General features: G+C 35.9%; 1 protein-coding gene across 4 annotated transcripts in view; it reads left to right on the top strand.

The window, feature by feature from the left end:
* Positions 1–17,533, top strand: part of ROBO1 (roundabout guidance receptor 1) — a 697,351-nt gene extending 679,818 nt beyond the window's left edge. For all 4 annotated transcript variants that reach the window (XM_083820574.1, XM_083820573.1, XM_083820576.1 and 1 more), the window contains 5 exons: positions 2,696–3,105; positions 5,172–5,324; positions 13,661–13,969; positions 15,227–15,426; positions 15,815–17,533. In XM_083820574.1, coding sequence (XP_083676700.1) covers positions 2,696–3,105; positions 5,172–5,324; positions 13,661–13,969; positions 15,227–15,426; positions 15,815–15,829 — 1,087 coding nt within the window. In that variant the 3' untranslated portion in view covers positions 15,830–17,533. The remainder of the gene's footprint in view (positions 1–2,695; positions 3,106–5,171; positions 5,325–13,660; positions 13,970–15,226; positions 15,427–15,814) is intronic.
* Positions 17,534–21,515: the final 3,982 nt, after the last annotated feature.

Here is a 21,515-nt window from a genome sequence, read left to right as displayed (position 1 = left end):
TTTTCCAGAATGTTTTTTCGAAAAGTTGGTTCATTTTTGTTTGTCTTTTTTAAGTAAGTAGTAGTTATTAACCTTTCTTATAAAGGGTTTATAACTGCTTTTACTTTTATTGCTTACTTCTACTTGGTCTGCTTTGTCATGTTATGTTTTGTTGTGCTTTGCTTTAGTCCTTATGGTAGCACTTCTTGTACTGTGTCTCTATTTCTTCCTCCATCCTCCTGAGTCTTTGCAATCACTCTTTTTATTAGTGGATAGTAATATTTTTCTGTAATTTTCACTGACCCTATTATGTAAGTGCACACAAGTGTCCATTTTAAGAACATCTGTTTTCAGGGTTATTTAGAAGTTAAACTAGCTGTCTACTAATGGGAAAGTGAAATGCTAAGTGAGTGACCTTCCAGAACTTCAGATACCATGTTCTGGAAAGCAAGACATAATGACCTACAGAACGCAGTAGGCATTGAAGCATATGTATGCAAACATGCATAACCAGCTAACAATTGCCTAGAAAGCTGGAAGTTCTCTCACCACAGTGGCTGAAGTCTAGTCACAATAAATATTGTCAAAAGTAGTGGAAGAAGGTCAAGTTTTATCGGGGAAGATGTTGCAGTTTAAGCTCCTAGGGCATGTAACTTATCATTGAGTAGATGGAAATAAATAAAATTTGTCTTTATTTTGTTTTTACCTACAATGGTTGTCTTTTTTTTTTTTTCTGAAAGTCTTAGAATTGTTAGTGAGTAAATTTGGCTTTCTTATCTTTCTTACTTTTCCAACTGTTCTTTCTTTTCTCTTTGCTATATACAATCCACCTCATCAGTTTAAAAAAAAAAAAAATGCACATAATTCTATCTACTTAATTGGCAAGTCTTGGGTGACTATCCTTTCCATTTAATCGTGTTGATATGACCCATGGCATTGCTACATAGGAGTTGGATGTACTGTTCTCAACAGCTGTCGCCCATTCTGGAAGGAGGTTTCTGTTTTGAATATGGTGTGACAATGCTTTCCAGTTAAGAATGCACTGAGTGTTACCTCTATGTATTGTACTGTATTTATTTATTTATTTATTGATAAATGGTGATTTTGTAGTCAAAATAATGCTTAAAATACCATTTTCCATACTTTTTATTAGCTTTACTTTGTGCTCCTGCTGAATATTATCTCAATTTCTTATAAGAACCAGGCTTCTGGAATATGATTCGGATGGTGATGGTGATTGTGTACTGTAATATTTCTCTGTCTGCTTGGCTTGCAAAATATATAGCAAACTGAAATTCATGCTTTGGAAAAATGGTCAAGTAGAAGAAAACCTAAAGACTTAGTGAGATAGCAGAAGATGTCAATGTCAGAGTTGGGATAGGACATGATGTCACTATTAAAGCAAGAACCACTGCATCAGATAAAGTGAACCAAGTATTGTTAATTCTATATGCTCACGAGCAGCTGCTCTGTATTAATCTATTCTTAAAGGTTGGCACAAGCTATATTTTCAAGAATCCTGTCATATTTTGTAATCAGTTGCCTGTCTCATAATACCAAAATCTAGAGAACAGGAAGACTGACAAATAGTTACAAGGACAGTTGTTACAAGAGCATTAAACTAAGGCAGTAAAACTTTATTGGGCAAGGTCTCTAGTCAAAGGCAGTTAGAGCTTCCCATGTAGCAATGGCTTTCTGTCCTTTTTTTATTTTGTGAAATGATTATTGGTATATATTGCTAACTGACCTTGTCTTCATTCCATTTAGTGCTTCATATAGCAAATGCAAAACAGTGGCTAGATGATTCAGTCCAGGGAGGTTCCAGCTTGCTCATGCAACAAAGTATTAGGTTTTACCTTGCTAAATTTTCATTTTAAAATTAGTAATTATTCCATTTATTAAAAGAAAAAAAGTCACCCTGCCAAAAAGAAAAGGTTTAAAGTCGGCATCCTGTCAATGAGATAATAAGGGAGAATTTTGAGAAAGGAAAATTATTTTGGAAATTCTGCAAAGCAGACTGAAATAGAATTTCCTGGTAAACAAGACCAACATTCCATCTATTGGTGCAGAAAGTATTTCTTCCTTCGAGACAAAGGGCAATTAAAGATCATGCCTGTGGCCCTGTAAAGATAAATTATTGACAGTGTTAATACCTGGGACTTCAGAGAGAAGTTTTAAATAAACTGAATGTTGATGTAATGATATCTAATACATTGCCTCTTTAAGTTGGATACATCATTACTGATGATTTCAGCTCAAAATAAATTAAACAATACATCTACATGCAATTTGGTATCCTTAAAACCTAACATTGCAGTAGATAATTCTTTTTTTATATTACCACCTATACCAATTTAAAAATCTTCTTGAATCATTGGGATGGGTGCAAGGAATATGATGTTTATTGAGCAATCTGTCTGGATAGAGGTATCTGTTGAGATTGATAGTTTCAAGCTTCTAGATCTTCTACAGACAAATCTTTTCCTCAGACTCTCAAGTGTGCACATTTTTTTTTTCAAATAGTCATGTAACCACCTCTTCCCCTAGCTGTACATGAGCTGCATTAGGAAACAGGAGGAACTTTATGCAACATAAGCTGATTTCCATTAAAATCAGTGCTGCATATTTTCATCAATTCATTCTATTTTTCCTTTATGTTACATTCCGCTTATGTTGTATTACTTTAATTCTTTCTTACCCTTGTATTTTTATGCAGACGTCAGCCTGTGAGTCCTCCACCCCCTCCAAGGCCCATCTCTCCACCACATACCTATGGATATATCTCAGGGCCCTTGGTCTCTGATATGGATACTGATGCACCAGAAGAGGAAGAGGATGAGGCAGATATAGAGGTTGCCAAGATGCAGAACAGGAGACTCCTTTTGCGTGGCCTTGAGCAGACACCTGCCTCAAGTGTTGGGGATCTGGAGAGCTCTGTAACAGGGTCCATGATCAATGGCTGGGGTTCAGCTTCTGAAGAAGATAACATCTCAAGTGGGCGGTCTAGCGTTAGCTCTTCAGATGGATCATTTTTTACTGATGCAGATTTTGCACAGGCTGTTGCAGCAGCTGCAGAATACGCTGGCCTGAAAGTAGCCAGACGTCAAATGCAGGATGCTGCAGGAGGTGAGTCGTTCCTGTATTTGATATGAGAAGGAAAAAAAAAGGTCCATTATCACATGTATTTATCCACAACCACTTCCTGAATTCCTTTTGTTCTTGCCACTTTTAGAAATTTGGGGGGTGTCAATTCCACAGTAGTGGAAGAGGCAGAATAGGACTTCTGTTGAAACAGTTCAAATAAATTGCTGCTCTGTATTGTTCTACATAAGTAGTTCCTAATTTTTTTGGTTTCATTGATTGTTGCCAAACCTCAACACTGCTTGTGGATTTCCAGCCAGAATTGAATGAGCCTAGTACAGTCTTGCCTAGCTGTGCATGACTTACAAAGCTGTGGAGCAAAGTTTGGAAACCATTGTTTTATATAAAACTACTTAGTTGGAGATAGTGATAAGGATAAATATGAGAAATTTTGTTATGATATTTTTTTCTCCAAGCTCACTGCCTTCATGACTGTTTTTTTTTTTTTTTAAATTACTGCCACATTTTAGATTCAAATATTTCCTGTGACAATGAATTGTGGAAAAAAAGAATACTGATAGTTTCAAAAATTTGACACTTTCATTTTAACTATGTGTTCCCTTACTCTTTTAGAAAAGTTTCCAGTCAGTTCTTTTCTAACAAGGATTGTTTTTGTTAAGGAAAAAAAAAATTACAAAATTCTGTCCTTTTCTCAGTGTAAGGCTCCCAGACTCGCTTCATGAGAGATTTAATCCCTGTGTATTGAAATGTCCATATAAATATTAAACTTGCAGAGTCTTATTTCCTCTGCATTTGAAAAAAAAAAAAAAGTATTTGTTTTCCATTTCATATTTCATTATTATCTTTTGGAGAATGCTATTCAAGCTCTTATTGCTGTATTATTGAGATGAACTGAGTTTGCGATGATTTCTTAATTTGACAGCTGTTATTAGTTACAGTTTAGATAATAGATTATGAATATGTAGCAAGGCCATATGCATGTTTCTTCTTTTTTTATCCCGAATCACCATTGGAGATATGAAATACAATATCTGAAATATTTATGCTTTACAACATACTGATTACTGGTAATACTGGCTGTATACTGGTAATCAGTAGCTTGACTAGGCCTGATAGTTATTGTTATACTTTGTCTAAGAAACAAGAATACCACAGTATATAATGCTTGTTTCAAACAGATCTGTGAATATTTTGCCAAACCTATTAAACTGCCAAACGTAGAGGAGAGGAATGCTGTCACAACTGTGTCCGCACTGACTCCACGGATTTGCAACATTCCTCTCTCATTTCTCATATCCTCTCTGAGTTAACAGTCCTTTGTTTCATTTCCACACAGCTGTTCATCATGAGGAGTGAGAGGGGAGGTAATTTAGTAATTCTGGATGAAATCCTGGCCAACTGAAGTAGGTGGCAAAACTCCCATTCATACCCATGGGGCCAGGATTTCATCCGTTTTCTACATATACATTCGTATAAATATATGTGTGTGTGTACATTTATATATTTAGAAAAGGTCTTTTAACAGTCAAGTTCATGCTATACAGTGACTTTTATGCATTGATATTATCTGTACCTGACTGCACATCCTGCAAATGTGACACTTCTTAACTGCAAATAAACTGTGGTAAAATGATAGTCATATATCCCTGATGCATTCTTAGTAACTCACTCAAAGCAGTGCTGGGGGCATCCGTAGATAAGGCCTGCTAGAGACTCAATAACTTGCAGTTTCCAAGCCAGGGGAGGTGAAACCCATTTTGAGAGTGAAACATTTTGTTGCTTATAGAAGCCTGCTGGGCTGGAAGCCTGTCTGTGTATGGATCTCAGACTCCTGGAGCAAGAGCTACCACTACAAACCAGTTGGATAATTTCTGTGAAACTAAGCCAGCCTGTCTGTTAACAGGGTAGCAAATGTTTCTGTTTAGTTATGTCTCACTCAAAAACTGATTACAGTAAGGATGACAGTACTAACAGTGTTCTACAATTTCAAGTGCCATATAGCTATATAGTTCTTGTGAAAAAAGAGCAAACATGAAATATCTTATTTTGCATGAGAAAAATAATAGCTGTTGTTCTGTAACAATTTTCAGGCCGTAGACATTTTCATGCATCACACTGTCCTAGACCAACCAGCCCTGTGTCTACTGACAGCAATATGAGTGCTGTTGTAATACAGAAGGTCCGACCTGCCAAAAAGCAAAAGCACCAGCCAGGACATCTGCGCAGAGAAGTCTACACAGATGGTGAGTCCACCGAAACGGGTGAAAACATCAGTGAACCTTTCTAAATATGCATTCTGTGCGTGTATGAAATTTTTCCACAGATATAACGTTATGTTTCAGAATTCAGTGATTTGTGTTTCCTGTTGCTAAACACACTGAATGGATTAATCATTTTAAATGCCATAGTTCCTTAATACTGTACATTGATGCTTCCACTCCACAGCCTTGCACCTGTTTTCTGTAGTGTCCTAATCGGCTAATTACTGTCATTATTTAAGAACCCAGATAGCATAAATAGTACAGTCATTGAGAATAATGCGTGGTTAGGATTAAAATCATCATTCCCATGACTAAATATTAAGACCTTCAGAACTTATTTTTTCCTCTAAGAAACAATTTACCATGCAAATGGTAGACAACACAGATCGATGAATTTTAATCCTGACCACAGCATTCTTGCAAGCAGTTACTTTGTGAGTAGAAGCAAAATCTAATCATCTTCTCTCATGTCTTCACACACAATATCAACTCTTGCTGAAAAGGTAGTGCTTGTATTCTCTTGGGACCACAGAAGGATAATGCAAACATTATGATGTTGTCTAGAGAGAGCCTTTAATGAAAATGCCTCAGGTGATGCAGCTTTTATTAAACCACTACCTTCCAGTTTTATAAAACAACCCAAGGGCTTTGTTGGAAATTCATGTAAGATAAATTCTCAAAGACTTAACCCATCTTGTCAAGTTTGCTAAATTTGCTAATGGGGGGAGGGGAAAGAAAGGCATCATTCCCCACCTCCTGGTTCTCAGCAACAACAATCTGATTAGGACTTTCATTACCAGGCTGAAATTTTTCAAAGAGGAGCATCATTTGCCATTATCATATGAAAGCCTAATATTATAGATCCTTATCCAGGGTTACTAGAAGGGAGTTTCGAACCACTTCTCTGTATGATTCCTGCCACTCGACGAAAAAATTTAATACAAAGCTCACAGCACGATGAGCAGAAGTAATTTAGCAATGAGTGGTTGTCCGTGCTATTATCTGCACTTTATTCTGAGTATTTTCTCTCACTAGCATCTATCTGATATTAGACTGCATTAAATACTGGCATGACACAGTGCACCTGGGCCTCTTGGCTTACACCCAGGCCCCTTCTGTCAGTGAGACTGAGCTGTTGGAATATTATCTGATTTCAAGAGGTTATTACAGTGGTTGTGTGCATGTTTGCTCCTGTGAAAGGACAACACAAGGTGTAAATCCCAAAACTGTCCCAGAAATGTTACATTTATGATACCCTTGTAATGGCATTTTTGCAAGATTTTATGGACATTTTATCCACTTTCACTATCTAGAAGAGAATGCTCTTAACTGAATAATTGGCTGAGCTTCAAACCTTTATATCAACACAACACATCAGAAATAAAATCTGAACAGGAGCTTTATGTGGACATTTTCTTCTAACACAGGAATAAATAAGAGGAGGAGCTATATTTGATGACAGGTTTTTGTGAAAGTAATTATACAAAGTTAAATCATAGAACATTGTGGTTAGGTATTGCAACAGATTTGACAATTGTGATCAATATTTGTTTTGTGTTGCATAGCGAGTGCTTACTTCAGCATATTTTCTAATTAGATGAGAATTTCCGCTAACCGGTTTATGTGCAATACAGTGTGGTCATTCAGAGAATGGCAAATTATGGCTTTAATTTCTGCAGAACTAATAAAGCCCAGTTCAAAGGTTGAAGACCTTGTTTGGTTTTATTTTTATTTATTTATTTATTTATTGCCTCAATCAATTTACATAAGCATATTTGGAACCTTACTAAAGATTATAACCATTCACTTTAATAACCACAGCTAGCATACTGCCCTTTTAGAGTTAGCTGTAAAATAACATCTGCTAATTGTTTTCCTTAAGTGGAGAAAAGTGATATGATGATGTGAGTGAAACATTTGGGCACAGTTGACCTTTCCCAGATCTACTTAGGTTTTCTCTATTGGCTTGATGTCACAATGTTACTTATCTTTTTTACAAAGGAGTGCCTGATAGAAAAAAGATTTTCTTTTTTTTCCTCAGTGGGTGAGCATACATGTTTGTAGTGGAGGAAAGCTGATATTCTGCATTTGAGCATTTATTGGTGGCTAGAGTCATTAAATAGTAAAAAGAGAAGAATGCATTAAATTATTACTTACTTGGCCTTTAAAATGTAATTTACTTTCACATACAAATAATTTTCTACTATTTCCAGACTGCCTAAATTAGTATTTGCTATCAGTTTCATGAAATACCTGTTAGAAAGAATTTGTAGTTAGTTGACAAAAAGGATGTATAAATAAATCAAGTCTTTGCATGAACAGTTGAAATGCTAAGAATATTGTCAGCAGCAATGTATGTACATCCTATAAAATTCTGTATTTCTTGTCTTGATACAGCAAGATTTAGGAAAGGGACAGGCATTTCTGAAAGTATGTTTATTACTAATGTAGCAGTACAAGGTCTACTTCTAACCCCTTTTTAAAAATAAAAATAAAGGAGTGCTCTTTGATCTATCCTGTACTTTATTAGCAATTTTGTATTCTCTGGTAGCATTAGTTCAAATTAGTTTCTACTCTATGTGGGATGGGATTTTAACTCTGTTGTTTTGTTCTTTGACAGTCATCCAGGAAGTAAAATGTTCTCTATATTTGTTGCTAAAAATCTTTGCTCAGTAGGTGGTAAGGATTAAAATGTATGAATTTTTAATTGCTCTTCATCTAGCCTTTTAGAGAATTAACTACTAAGGGTATATTACGAGAACCAGCAGGTGTACGCACCTTGTCAACCTCATCTCACCTACTTACATGTTAGATTTAATACTAATTTTAAAAGAATATTTTTTGTCTTTTTTAAAAATAATGTATTTGATAATCTCTTATGAACTGTCTTGAATTTATTCATCAGTAATTACAATCCTCAGAATTGTAGATAAATGCAAATTAAAAAAATAAAAGGATAAAAGTCCTTTGTTGTTGCTTAGATTCAGTAGATCTTTCAATAGACATTACACCATTGACACTGTTCACATGAGATTTGAAGTCCTGATTCTCTTTTAAGTCTCTCGGTGTCAAAGGAAAAATACTAAAGTTTTCACAATTAACTGTTCAAGTCTGCAACTGAGGTATTTGTGCTATCAATGACATGACATTAGGGCAGCTGAATTTCTTAAAAAAGGCAATTTAATGTTTGCCAGATGTTTACCTGAATTTCCACTTTGAAATGTAAGCCACTATGCATGCCAACATCATATGTACCAATGCCTTCCTCTGCCTGTGCAGTACAAAAAAATCTACTCCACACAAATTTCAGCAGGGTAAAAAATAAGTAGGAAGGCATTTCTTATCTCTATGAAGAACAAGCTTCTTATGGAATAGTAATTTTTTTTTTTTGTATATCTGGTCTCTTAGTAGTCCTTCTGATTCAGATGTTTGCAGATGTTGATTATGTTACTGAGGGAGGTTTTGTGGACTGAAAATTGGTTTGATAAAAACGTCATGTAAATATACATACAGGCAATAAAAATAATAATAATAATATCAGCCTACTACTTTTGTACGTCATATTGGGTTTTGCTGTGTCTATTTATTCACCCAGTTATTGAGTATAGTTTGGGCCATGTTTCTTGAAAGAGGGAGCATGAAAATAACTTCAGTAAATGAATAATATTGGCTGAAGTTATTACATATCTAAGAATCTTAAATTACCTGAGAGCTTCACTAAGTCAAGAAAAATCTTGAGTTTTGCATGCCTGCATAATTATGCAGTACTCTATCTTCTCAAGTATTACATCAAATCTATATAACACTGCTGTTTTCTTCAGAATATGACTGTAGGAATCTACAGTTTGATGGCACTTAAAAAAAAAAAAAAAAGTCTAATAAGGCCTGCTTCCTTCATTTGTCATTACTTACAATTCATCTTTTTGTGCTTATTTGTAGTTTCTCCACTTCAGTGCAAAACTAGCTTAGTAGGTTATTTTTTCCCAGTGATGTTTTGCTTCTCCCATGATTTCTGTGTCTGTTCTCATTTAGAATCTTCTTGAAAATAGTCATCAGTCATTTCAAAAGACATATATGGAGGGTTTCCCCTGTAGAGCATGCATGCTATAAAATGGCATCCATTAATTTTTGGTTTGGTTTTATTTGTGGGTTGTTTTTTTGTTTGTTTGTTTTTTGTTTTTTGTTTTCCAGGTGGGAAGCAATACAACAATAATAAAGAGACATGAATGAAACATGTGAGCATGGCTGACCTTTACCAAATACTTCTGAGTTCTTTATATTGGTTTGACGTTGCTCTGTGATTTATTTTTTATTCCTTACAATGGAAGCTTCCATTTTTCTTTCAATAAGAAATGTGCCAGTTTGTACTAGAGGAGGCAGATTGAATCTGGATTTTCTCTGTGATCTGAGCTGATAAAATAAATTCCACAGAGGTGTAATAGTGTTGACCTCAGATTTTTTTTTTCCTCAGAATCCTTCTCAGTAAGGAGTACTCTGTTATAATGAAGATTTTTATAGTTTCCCTGCAGGTTGCAAAAATGTTCTCAAAAGAGAATATCACTTTTCTGTAGTTATTACTGTACCATAGAGCTACTGCTATTTTATGAAACTTTTTATATCAATGCATCTTTCCTTTCTACAGTCAAGACTTAACACCACTTTGTTCACTGTCCTGTGTAGCTGGATAAGATTCTTGAATACAGTATTTCCAGGTTATATTTTATAGGCTACAGGAAAGATGCTGGTTCCTTGCCTTTGGTACTCAGCCAGTGCATTGACATGCCAGAGCTGTTGGAGACTAGCTCCAAAAGTGACTGAAAAAGCTGATGTTAAGTACCTAAACTCCCTTTGTATCAGTAGGCTCAACAGAAAGGCAATTCAGTGCTCCAATAACTAATAAAGACAGCCGATGGGGATTGTAAGATACAAGATGTTGCATGAACTTCTGTCATTCCAGAACCCTACAGTTCTGAGTTACAGATTCAGAATTTGAATATCTTCCTCCACCTGTGTGGAGTGTGTCCTTTTCTGAGAGAAGACATGTTATAAGGAGGATGTTTTGCTGAGAAAGGAAAACATAGTTTGAACCTCCTCGGGCTAAGTCAGCGTTTGTCATTACTCTTTTTTAAGAAATCTTGAGCAAGTTCTATAATTGCTAAAAGATGGTCATCACCATCTCCAGCTTTGTTTTTGAAGAACAATTACTGTGCTTGATATGCTTTGTGTTGGACCTGATACGGTCTGGCGCACAGGGCTCTCATAGAATGTATCACGCCCTATACTGAGGTCCTGGACAGGGTTCCCACAATCCTAGATGTTGAATTGTATCGGTATGTATAGTTCTTAAGACCAACATTTTTTGGAGTATGTATTGATGCTTAAGCTCACGTGGCTATGGAGGCTTTTGATCCAAATGTCCGAACTTGGAGGCACATAGTGAATATCGGCATCTGCTGGGCTGGGCAGTGCAGTGAGGATGTTTTGGTTTGCTCTTCTGTGGCTAGAGCTCACAAGGCACTTTTAGATGCATAATGGAGGAGGTCTGAGTGCTACCCTGATGTCTGGAGTTACAGAGTTTCATTGCTAAAGTTGTGTATTAGACTGAGGTCATCGCCATAGACAACATTTAAAGACTTGTGGATGACAAAGGAATGCATCTTAACTGATTCTATACCTTTTTTTTTTGCCAAAATCTGTTGTTCATGTTTTACTGAATGAGAAGTTGCCTCTCCATTTTATATTTACAGTTTCCTCAGATGAATAAATCCAATCCATTGCCCACAGATCTGCCTTTGTTCTTACTTTGTAGTCTTAATAATTTCCGCTACTTAAATAAAATTATTTTGATTCATCCACTTAGTATATGCAGGCTCCCAACTAATTTATGTTATGTCTTTTCAAGTTTTGGAAATGACAGTGCTTTTTCTTTATACCCTCTGCAAATGTTGAGTGTTAAGTAGATTCTTCAAAGTATGTGTCAGTATTCAAACATTTACCTTTAGCTGTTCTTTAAAACTGATGTTCCGCAAACAGCCTACGTTTGATAAACAAGCTACCCTGTGGAATTTGCAAAGAATATATAGGTAGTTGTCCAACTTTTACATAGGTAAAAGGAACAGAAGGAAAGGAGATGGCCAGTGAAGGCTAACAGCTTGTATCAGGAATAGTGTAGCCAGCAGGGCCAGGGAGGTGATCGTCCCCCTGTACTCTGCTCTGGTGACACCACACCTCGAGTACGGTGTTCAGCTTTGGGCCTCTCTGTACAAGAAGGACATCAAGGCCCTGGAGCATGTCCAGAGAAGGGATACAAACCTGGTGAAGGGCCTGGAACACAAGTCCTGTGAGGAGCAGCTGAGGGAACTGGGGTTGTTTAGTCTGGAGTCTCATTGCGCTCTACAACTACCTGAAAGGAAGGTGTGAGGAGCTCGGTTCAGCCTCTTCTTGCAGATAACTAGTGATAGGACTAGAGGGAATGGCCTCAAGTTGCGCCAGGGGAGGTTTAGGTTGGAAATTAGGAGACATTTATTCTCAGAAAGAGTAGTCAGGCATTGGAATGGGTTGCCCAGGAGGTGGTGGTGTCACCGTCCCTGGGGGTGTTCAAGGAAAGGTTGGACCTGGCACTTAGGGACATGGTTTAGTAGGTGATATTGGTGGTAGGGTGATGGTTGGACCAGATGATCTTGGAGGTCTTTTCCAACCTTTATGATTCTATGATTCTAAGATTCTTGTAAAATGGATTTGGCCCCTTATTCAAGTCAAATATTAAAACAAGCAGAGGTTTTTTTTTTGTTCGGTGGTTTGGTTTTACCAAGACAGTGGAGTTAATGCAACAAGAATGATATTACAGATCTCATTTACCAGAAGTATGCCCAAACTTAGGGAATGTACTCCATGACATCTTTCTTCCTCACCATCCCAGTCCAGTTGACAGCTGATAAAATTACCAGTCTTACTTAAAACAGGTCAAGGGCAATTCCAATTAATATCACCAGTTTAATGTGAGGATGGTGCCTACTAATGTTGCATACAGTATTGAGTTCTGCATTGCTACATCTTTCAGCGTGGCTAGATCAAGTCATTTGTGCTGTGTCCCTGGAAAACCTCTTGGAAATTTCTGCCGTCTGCCATATCCCAGTTTATACAAATATGTTAGATTCCTTTTTATTTTATTTTTTTTTCTTATGCAGGAGTACTGCAATTATTCTTGGGCCAATTTAGTTAGGTTTCAGTTGAGATGCTCTCTTGAATAGACTGTGAATTAGCTTATATGTAGTGATGCTGTTTAAAAACCACAGCTGCTCCAAGGTTTTTGTGGAAGTGGAAAGAATGAATGCTTGCTATTACAAAATGCTGAAGTAATAATTTTTAATTAACAGAGTTGTTCATTTTTCTTAGCAGCCTCATTTGAGAGTATTAACCTCAGAAACATCTTTCCCATCTCCCTATTTTTAACCTTTTTTTCTCTTAAATGCATGTAATTTGTTCCTATAGCTTTGTTGTGAACGACTTTTATATTGTTGCTTCCCTGTTTGACTTTTACATCTTTTTTCTTCACATTTTGTATTCCACAGAGCACTATTATATCCAGATGAACAGTTTACACATTCTAGTTTTAAGTCTTACTACAGGAATAGAAAAATGTAACTAAGTGAAATGTGTACTGTACTAATTTAAGGGGCAAATTGAAGAGTTCTTGTATCCTTACTTTCTTCTATTCTTGCTGAGAACTTGTTACTTCTTTGATTGTTTTTTTACTCATGACGTACACTCAGATATCACAAACATATATTTTAAATTAATCTATCATCTTGAAAATAGACAAAAGCAATAGATGAATGCAATAATTAATACAGTTTATCCCTACGTATATCAGCAGCATGTCTGTACACTCTTAATCCCCAGACAACTTGTTTTAACCCTCAGTACACTGAAGATCTTGAATAACTGTAGTGAAAACTGGTGTGTTGTTGGTTGGATTTAGCAAAATGGTAAATACCAGCAAAGATAATAACTGACGTGCTGATACTTAAGTGCCTAAAGATTATTACAGCTTTTTTTGTAATGATTTTTAAGCAAATACTGTAATTCAAAAAGGCATTGAGAGGTCTTTATTTTGCATTATTAAAGCTTGGGGTCTGGAAAAATACCTGTCAGCAGTTGTAACAGTAACATAATATTTCTTGGGGTGGAGAGAGAAGGGCAGAGGGAGGGCTAAAAATAAATAGAGCATCTGTTTCTTCAGCAGAAGTTAAATATTATTTCTAATTTTACTAATGTGTGATGTCACTTTAATTATTATTCTTTTTCTAACTTTGTAGACTTGCCACCCCCTCCTGTGCCACCTCCAGCTATAAAATCACCAACTGCTCAGTCCAAATCACAGCTGGAGGTGCGGCCTGTCATGTTGCCAAAACTGGCTTCTGTAGAACCGAGGACAGACAGATCTGCAGAAAGGAAAGGAGCAAGCTACAAGGGGAGGGACGGGGTGGATGGGAGACAGCATTCAGATGTGCGGACAAATTCAGGAGAGCGGAGAGAATCACAGGAACAGCAAAGTGATGGAAAACTGCGAGGAAATAAAACACCAAAACGAGAAGGCACACCAGCAAAAACTCATCTTCTTCAAGGTTATTTTGCATGTTTTGGATTTAATGAAGTACTGTGTGTTGATCATAGGGAAGAGGCTAATTCTTCCTAGGTCTCACACACTACCAATGTGAATAAAATTAGATCTGCAGAATTGTAAACATTTATCTCTCAATATACAGTACTAATACAGATCACATAAAATGCAACCATATGAAAAACATAATTTTCTACCTTACACTCCATATACATCCATTGTATATTGAAGGTAACACCAAAGAAGCCCAAAAAGAAATATTCCTTATGAGTCATAAGGAACAATGTCCTCACCCTGAATTCTGAATCCTAGCATGGATTAAGAATCTAGTTATATCTAACTACAGTCTAATTTAAAAGGGAACTGGGTGAAGTCAGATAGCTGATGTGCAAGGCAAATATTTCTACCAAAGAATTGGCACCTGGCCTGTTTTCATCTAATATCTGTAAAGGAGAAAAGTTCCAGAATTATACCTCATCATGTTTAAAAATAAGAATGCCACAGTAGTGACACATTAGATATAAACAGTAACTGACGTGGCATTATATTTATCAGACCTGATCAATGTAATCTTTTTTTATGGAAGTTGTTAAGATTACTAGGGAATGGAACATGATTATTGGAATTTGCCAAGTGATCACTAAGACTTTCAGCAGAAATTCATACAAACACCTGGTCCTTTCTTCCAGAAAGTGTGCAGGGTCAGTATTGGTTTGACTGGGTAGTAAATTCATTAAAAGGGTACACTAGTGAGAGATTGTTATTGATTACAGTGAATTACTGTAGAGAAAAGGTATTAGAAGGTTGCATTTGAGGATGGCACTGAGATCCATCCTGCTAATTTTGTTTCAAATCCAGCTTGAGAAATATAGGCTGTAATATTCAGATGCAGTGAAGTCCTTGTTCTAGTGAATATCATGTATGTATTGTCATTTCTCTTACTCGGTCATGTTGAAAAGATAATGCAAGTTTTTTTTTCTTCTTCATTTTCTTATAGAGCACAGACCAGGTATCATAAATTGAAATGGAGTGGGCATTAATCTTGAATTGGTTTTTCTGTGGTGAATGTTACCATGTGAATATTATAAATTTCCTCAAGAAAGCTTCTATAATGCTATTATGGAAACAGTGTATTTCATATTCCTGTCAGGCATCACTTTAAACCTACTGAGGATCATAAAAAGTAAAATAAATCAACTGTATGCTGAAATCTTAGGATCACAGTATCTCTGAGTTTGTAAACATATATTTTATTATACAGAGGACATCCTGCCATATTCTAGACCAACATTTCCAACATCAAATAATCCTAGAGATCCTAGCTCCTCCAGCTCTATGTCTTCAAGAGGATCAGGAGGTAGACAGAGGGCAGATCAAGCAAATATAGCCCGAAGGAATGTTGCAGAAATGCAAGTACTGGGAGCATATGAACAAGGAGAAGAAGACGACGACGAGATGGAGGTAAATGCAATTGTACTATTGACCATAAATAAAATAAGACTATTTTCTGTTCTTAGATGCCAAGAATGCATTTTACATTATACAGATCCTTCCAATAGTGAAAATAAAACATCTGTGAATGCCTTGACATTGCCTTTCACATTTTTTGAAAGTTTCTAGTTCTAGGTTTTATAAGATACTAATTTTTTTTCTGCTTCATGATATTCATTCAATTTAAATCCTGATTGTAGAAGGGGTGTGCAACACGCAGTCATAATGATGCACATAATTAGGAATAGTAATTATCGTTTAAAGGTAAATCTCTAATAAACATGTGAAAAAAACTTTAAATAATAGAATCTAACCTATAGTCATTGGTTTCTTTTTTCCTTTTTTTTTTTTAATACAGGAAACAGAAAGCTGAAGACAACAATATGTACTGTAACAGGCTTTTAAAATCTAATCAGAAAAAAAAAATTCACTTAAGATGCCTCAAGTCTGATGATGTTTGATGCCAGAAATAATGTTCAGTGCAATCAGTGTGTACAATTTTTCATTTTTCTTCATGCCATCAGAATGCTAGTTTTTATTTTACTCTTTCTTTGTAAACCCTCCTTATTAGGAATGGCTGTTGCCTATTCCCTAATGCTAAGTGCATCACCTTTGCTGCCTAAGAAGGCAGGTAAGCTGCTCTTCATGGTACTTAGGCCAGCTGCTTCTTCGGGATTTGAGCAGAAGCCTGGGATCCCTGGATCTCTCCCCTGAGAGTCAGTGCTTAGTACACTGCTGGTACACCAGTGAGCCAATCAATAGTATTACAAGTAATACAGCATTGGTTAAAAAGTTCCACAAAGATACCATCATGCAGAGCATTCTTTTATTCTAGGGATTTTACTGTAGTCTGCAGTTAGCGCAAATGGCATCCTGCAATTTCAGTAAAGACTATGTATCTTGTTTTTTGCCAGTCTACTGCTAACTTTTTGCAGCAGATACAGTTTTACAAATACAAGTGAAATCAATTTGGGATGAGGTGGCTCTTATTGTAAATACGTACTCATTTTAAAGCCCCTGTGGTACTTTAATTTGTCTTTCCATTTTCATTATTAAGTACATTCTTATTAAAAATGTCCATTGAAATGGGCAGGAGGTAAGCCAATGTGAATGCTGTTTGTCTAATTATGGCATGAGCAAGTTTATCTGAAACTTTTTCTAATTCTCAGCCTCAACAATACTTATGAAAATAAGCAAGAAAATCAGTGGACATTTTTAATAAAGATTGGATAATGTCATTAACTGTTACTGGCCCAAATCTCAGACCTCTACTTGTGTCAATTCATCTTAAAGAAGAAGTGCCACTTAAACAAGTTCTGTTTGATCTTGGCGATTATGTTTTTTTTTTTTGTTCGGTTGTTTGTATGTTTGTTTGTAATGCACTGCTTATCTTTTTTTTTTTTTGGTTTTAAAAGCACAATCACTAAACTTTGTTTGTAAACCATTGTAACTATTAACCTTTTTTTTTTGTCTTATTGAAAATGTTAAGCAATTGTTTGGGATATTTTTCATCTTTTTGTTAATGCTCTATGTTTGTATTGGGAATATTTGAATGACGACAGACGGTAAAGTAACAAACCTAAATGTGGGCCATAATCAGAACACTTCTCACTTTTCCTGGACTTACAGAAAAATTCTCAATTTTGTTGTGGCCTCTCAACATTGGATTATCATTAAAGCTGAAATAGAGGCATTAGTTGCATTGAATTTGCCAAATGATGTCCTCTGTCTGTAGATTTTATGATCTTTTTTGTAATTATAAAATTTCTTTGTCATTGGTGCTAATGGAAAAATGTGTGTTTGTTTATTGACAGCTATCAGGACTAGCCCCAATGGAAAAAAAAAAAAGTGTTTTGGTGTTTACCAAGGACTGAAATTTTTCATTTAGCTAATTTTTAAAGAAAGGTTACATAGAAAGGATGTGCAGTACTAAAGGAACAATCCACGTGATTAATGTTTTCATTATGTTCATGTAAGAAACCTCATATTTTAGCCATAATTTTGCATACTGAGGATCCAATAATCAGAAAAGTAATTTTTGTCACATTATTTATTAAAAATGTTCTCAAATACAATATCTTTCTTGCGTAGTTTCTTGTGTTCCCTGAAACTTAATTTTAAGGCCACTTCTGACCTTTTTTTCTATTAACATGAATCAGAATCTATTCCACTGAAATCATTGAGAAGTAGTAGCATAAGCAAAATGAGAGAGCTGGATACAGCGTAAGATTTTGCATAATTATGATTGATTACCTTCAAAATCTGATTCCTGGGTGCTTTATGAACTGTGATAACTAAAACATCTCTTAGCCTGCCAATTTCCAGGAGCTGATGAAGAAAATCTGTACCAACAAAAGCATTCACCTCAGGGGTGAGATACATTTGTTACAAATGAAATAAGATCCAAGTATGTAAAGAGAACAAATATTATGAATCATATGTTTGTTGGGGTCAGCACAAATACAAATTTTCTTGAGCGCCTGCTGTCCTCCTCTGCTGTGGCCATTTGCTCCTTCTCTTTTTGACTGCCATATTTCTTCTTTCGCAAGAGCTTAAAACAGTCTGGAGCCAGATCTACAGATGCTACTGGGTACTACAGCACCAAGTATCTTGCCACAGAAGGTTGCTAGAGCCTTAACAGTTTAATCTGGCCTAAGTTTAAATATCATTTCTTTGCTAATTGTTGCTTCAATGCAGGTATTAAGGTAGTAGAATAAGTTAAATATTACCTTTCAGTTTTGCTTAAGGGTTGTGTATTTTTGGAGGTGTCTTCAGTTTTCATGCCTGAGTTCAGATCACCATGCATTACAACTACCAGTGTAATCCAGACAAGAGCCTGTAGACAGACAGGAGACAGCCAACTGGCCTGCACCTTTCCTATAAAGGAGGCAGGAGAGGTTGATTTGATGACCACAGGCCGCTTCAGCAGCTGATTGTCTCTCCTACACTGGGAACAGCCTGATGGTGTGGGCTCAAGCCATTGACATAGTAAGGTGTAGGGACCAATGTAACAGTTAAGGAAGGTCTAAAGATGTCAGCGACTTGGCACAAAAGCCGCTTCCTAGGGCACAGCGGTGCATCACAAAACTGGGACCTAGTTGCAGCTGTAGTGTGTGAACGTATACCTCTAAGGTATATCTTTTCAGAAACAGTGCTGTTGCATGCCTGATGTAACTGGAAATCCCTTTGTTCTTTACTGACATGGTGAAATGCTGGAAACCACACATCAGATCCTTAGCCAATGTCAATCAGTCTGTGTACCTTCACTGGAAGTCGGGCTCCAGGTAAAGTTCTGATCTCAAATAATGGTTAGTGGGAAATCTTACCCAATTATTTATTTTTTCAGAGAGAGTTAGTATAAATCAGTTTTATGGTGTTCCATAAGAAATTATTTGGATTGTTTGGTGTTTTCACTCAGCTGGTGTTAGCCGTATCTTGAGACAGAGTGTCATAGATTTGTCACAAAGTTGTGTTACCTACGTTGGGTCCTAAGTACGATATGGTCTTACCCTAAACGTTGTAATGAAGATAAAATATGCAACCGCTTGGTCTTAAAATTGTAGCTCTTGTTAGTATACTCTTGACTGGGTCTTCAGTGTTCAGGTGTAGTAAAACTATGTCATCTTCACTTTGCTATTTTACGTAAAAAATTATTCAGTGATTGGCAATCCAACAGAACAGAAGAAAGTAGTTTTCAGAGTTTTGAATTATGCTCTGTCTCCAGACTAATGCCTAGAGAAAGCAAATAGAAAAGTCCTTAGTATTTGTGCTGAATTAATATAATGGATGTAGAAGTGTGATTTCTCTTATAGTGTGTTCTGTGAAATCCTATAAGTAATATAAAATTTGATTTTACTCAAAATTCTATTTCTGCTAAGATACTCTGAAAGATGTCTAAAAATCAGAATTATCAGAATTATAAAATTTTAGAAAGTGCCTTGCACATTCTTTGCCATTACATTTCAGTTTGTTTTCCAAATAGTACTTATTTTTAAGTATAAATGACAAAGGGGTTTTTTGTTTTTGTTTTTATTTATTATTATACTAGGGTAATGCAAATATACAATGTTGGAATCTGTATTTGCAAAAATTGCATAGGAGTAGGTTAGTTGTAACTGAACATGAAACCTAAACAATGTAATTCACTTGAAAATACATTTGAACTGTCTACCACCTTACTTCCTAAGTTCCAGAAGCAATAATTTGTTAAAATACCAACTTAGTTAATTTATTGCTTAAGTTAATGTAGACGTATTACACAAAATGTTACATTTGCCATCTTCTACTTTAGTATTCTGTATTCAATTAACTTTCTTGAATAAACAAAGAAAGGTCTTCAATGGGGAAAATGTACGATCTGCCTAAAATAACATCTGTTCTGCAATGTTTTTCTCAAAATCCCATCTCCACCTCTGTATGCACAGCTCCTAACAGATTGTCTTACTGTCAGCAACAGAGCCACCTATTAAAAATTAAAATTGCTATATTGCTTAAGTGAAACTTTCAAATTAATCAAAATAGATTGTTATAAGTGGATAAAGTGTTTTTATACATTACTTTTGCTTATATTAAAGAGTTAGAGTTGGAAATTCTCTGCAAATGAAAATCCTACTGCTTACGTATAAGAGAAGCATAATTTGTTTAATATGTGCACATGAAGATACTGCTATCTGCAAATGCAGATTTACGTGTGTATACAGTTTCGTATTTTCTGAGGCTAAGGTCAGGAACTAAGAGGGTTCCAAACATTGAAACGGCAAACATGTTTATAGATGTTTGAAGTATACAGATAAAACCTACAAGAGTAACTCTGGTGTTGCCATGGATGTCATCCTTGCTGAACAAATCCTTCAATGTCATTTTGTAATGAACTGACTGAAAATTTCAGAAAATGCAGGTTTAATTTTCCTTTCTTTTTTTTTTTCTTGTATCTGATGTTTTTTCCATTACCTGTAAGTATATTCCTCACAAAAGCCAGTGCACTATTAGCTGTCTGTGACAGTAAAACATTTGAAGATTAGGAACACCATTTCTTAAGCTATATGTTTCTAACCTTCTTAATACGCTAAATCATGGATCTCAGAAACAAAGATTTGATACACCGTACCAGTAAGGATGCCTTTACATTTTATGTCCATACTGAAAGTGGGAAAAATACTCCATTCTATTCAGAAAGAGGAAAAAGAATTGGTGAAACTGGAATCCAGTCTCTGTGAAAACCATAAAGCGGGAAGGCAGACTGGAGAGGGAGAATCAAGGGACAAAGAGAAGGGTACTCAGGGAGCTGAGGAATCCAAGCATACTTGAAGTTAATGACAAAAATCCTGTTGAATCGGAGCGACTTGGAAGTGAATTGCCTCCTTATACGCTGGTAAACAATAGGCATCGCAGTGCAATGAACACTGGAAAAAGAGTGAAATCCTTGCTGCATGCTTGTTGTTTTTTTTGTCTCCTTGCTAAATATACACTAAATGGGCTCATTTTCAGCTGCCAGAGGGAGGAAAGTGGAGTTTTAATTCACCGCGGCATTCAGCATTTTGTCACATGAGATGATGAAGATGGGACCTACTCGTTTCTAGTGTCTGTATCTGGCATAAAGTGGAGCCAATTGCTTTTCAGATTTATTTTTTTTTTTTTGAGCATGACAATCAAAGCCATGATGATAAAAAATGTGTTTATTGAGTGTTTTTTTTCAGGCTTAAGATATTATTAGCAAGAGCAAGATCAAGAAATACAGAATAAAACTACTTAGTATTGACTTTTATTCTGTGGCTTCCCACCAGTATTAAAGCACAGGCGTGGTTCAAAGTCAGCAGCAAGAGATAACAGCAAAGAAGCCCTTACAGGCTCTGATGAATAGAAGGACAAAAGCAAAACAAAAAAATCTTTCAACAAATTGTAACTAACAGGGTATTCCTAAAGCAATTGTATAGCATGAAAATAATGGCCAAGTTCCTTTATATCTGATACGTTAATTGTCACGGAATTGAAGATTTCGTTATATTCCTGAACCAGATGTTTGCAAAAGAAATTAGTCTACTGAGCTGAGTACAGAGCAA

This window comes from Anser anser, assembly GCF_964211835.1.
Source record: "Anser anser genome assembly, chromosome: 1".
In the NCBI taxonomy this organism is placed as follows: domain Eukaryota; kingdom Metazoa; phylum Chordata; class Aves; order Anseriformes; family Anatidae; genus Anser; species Anser anser.
This window is presented reverse-complemented; position numbering and strand designations above follow the sequence as displayed.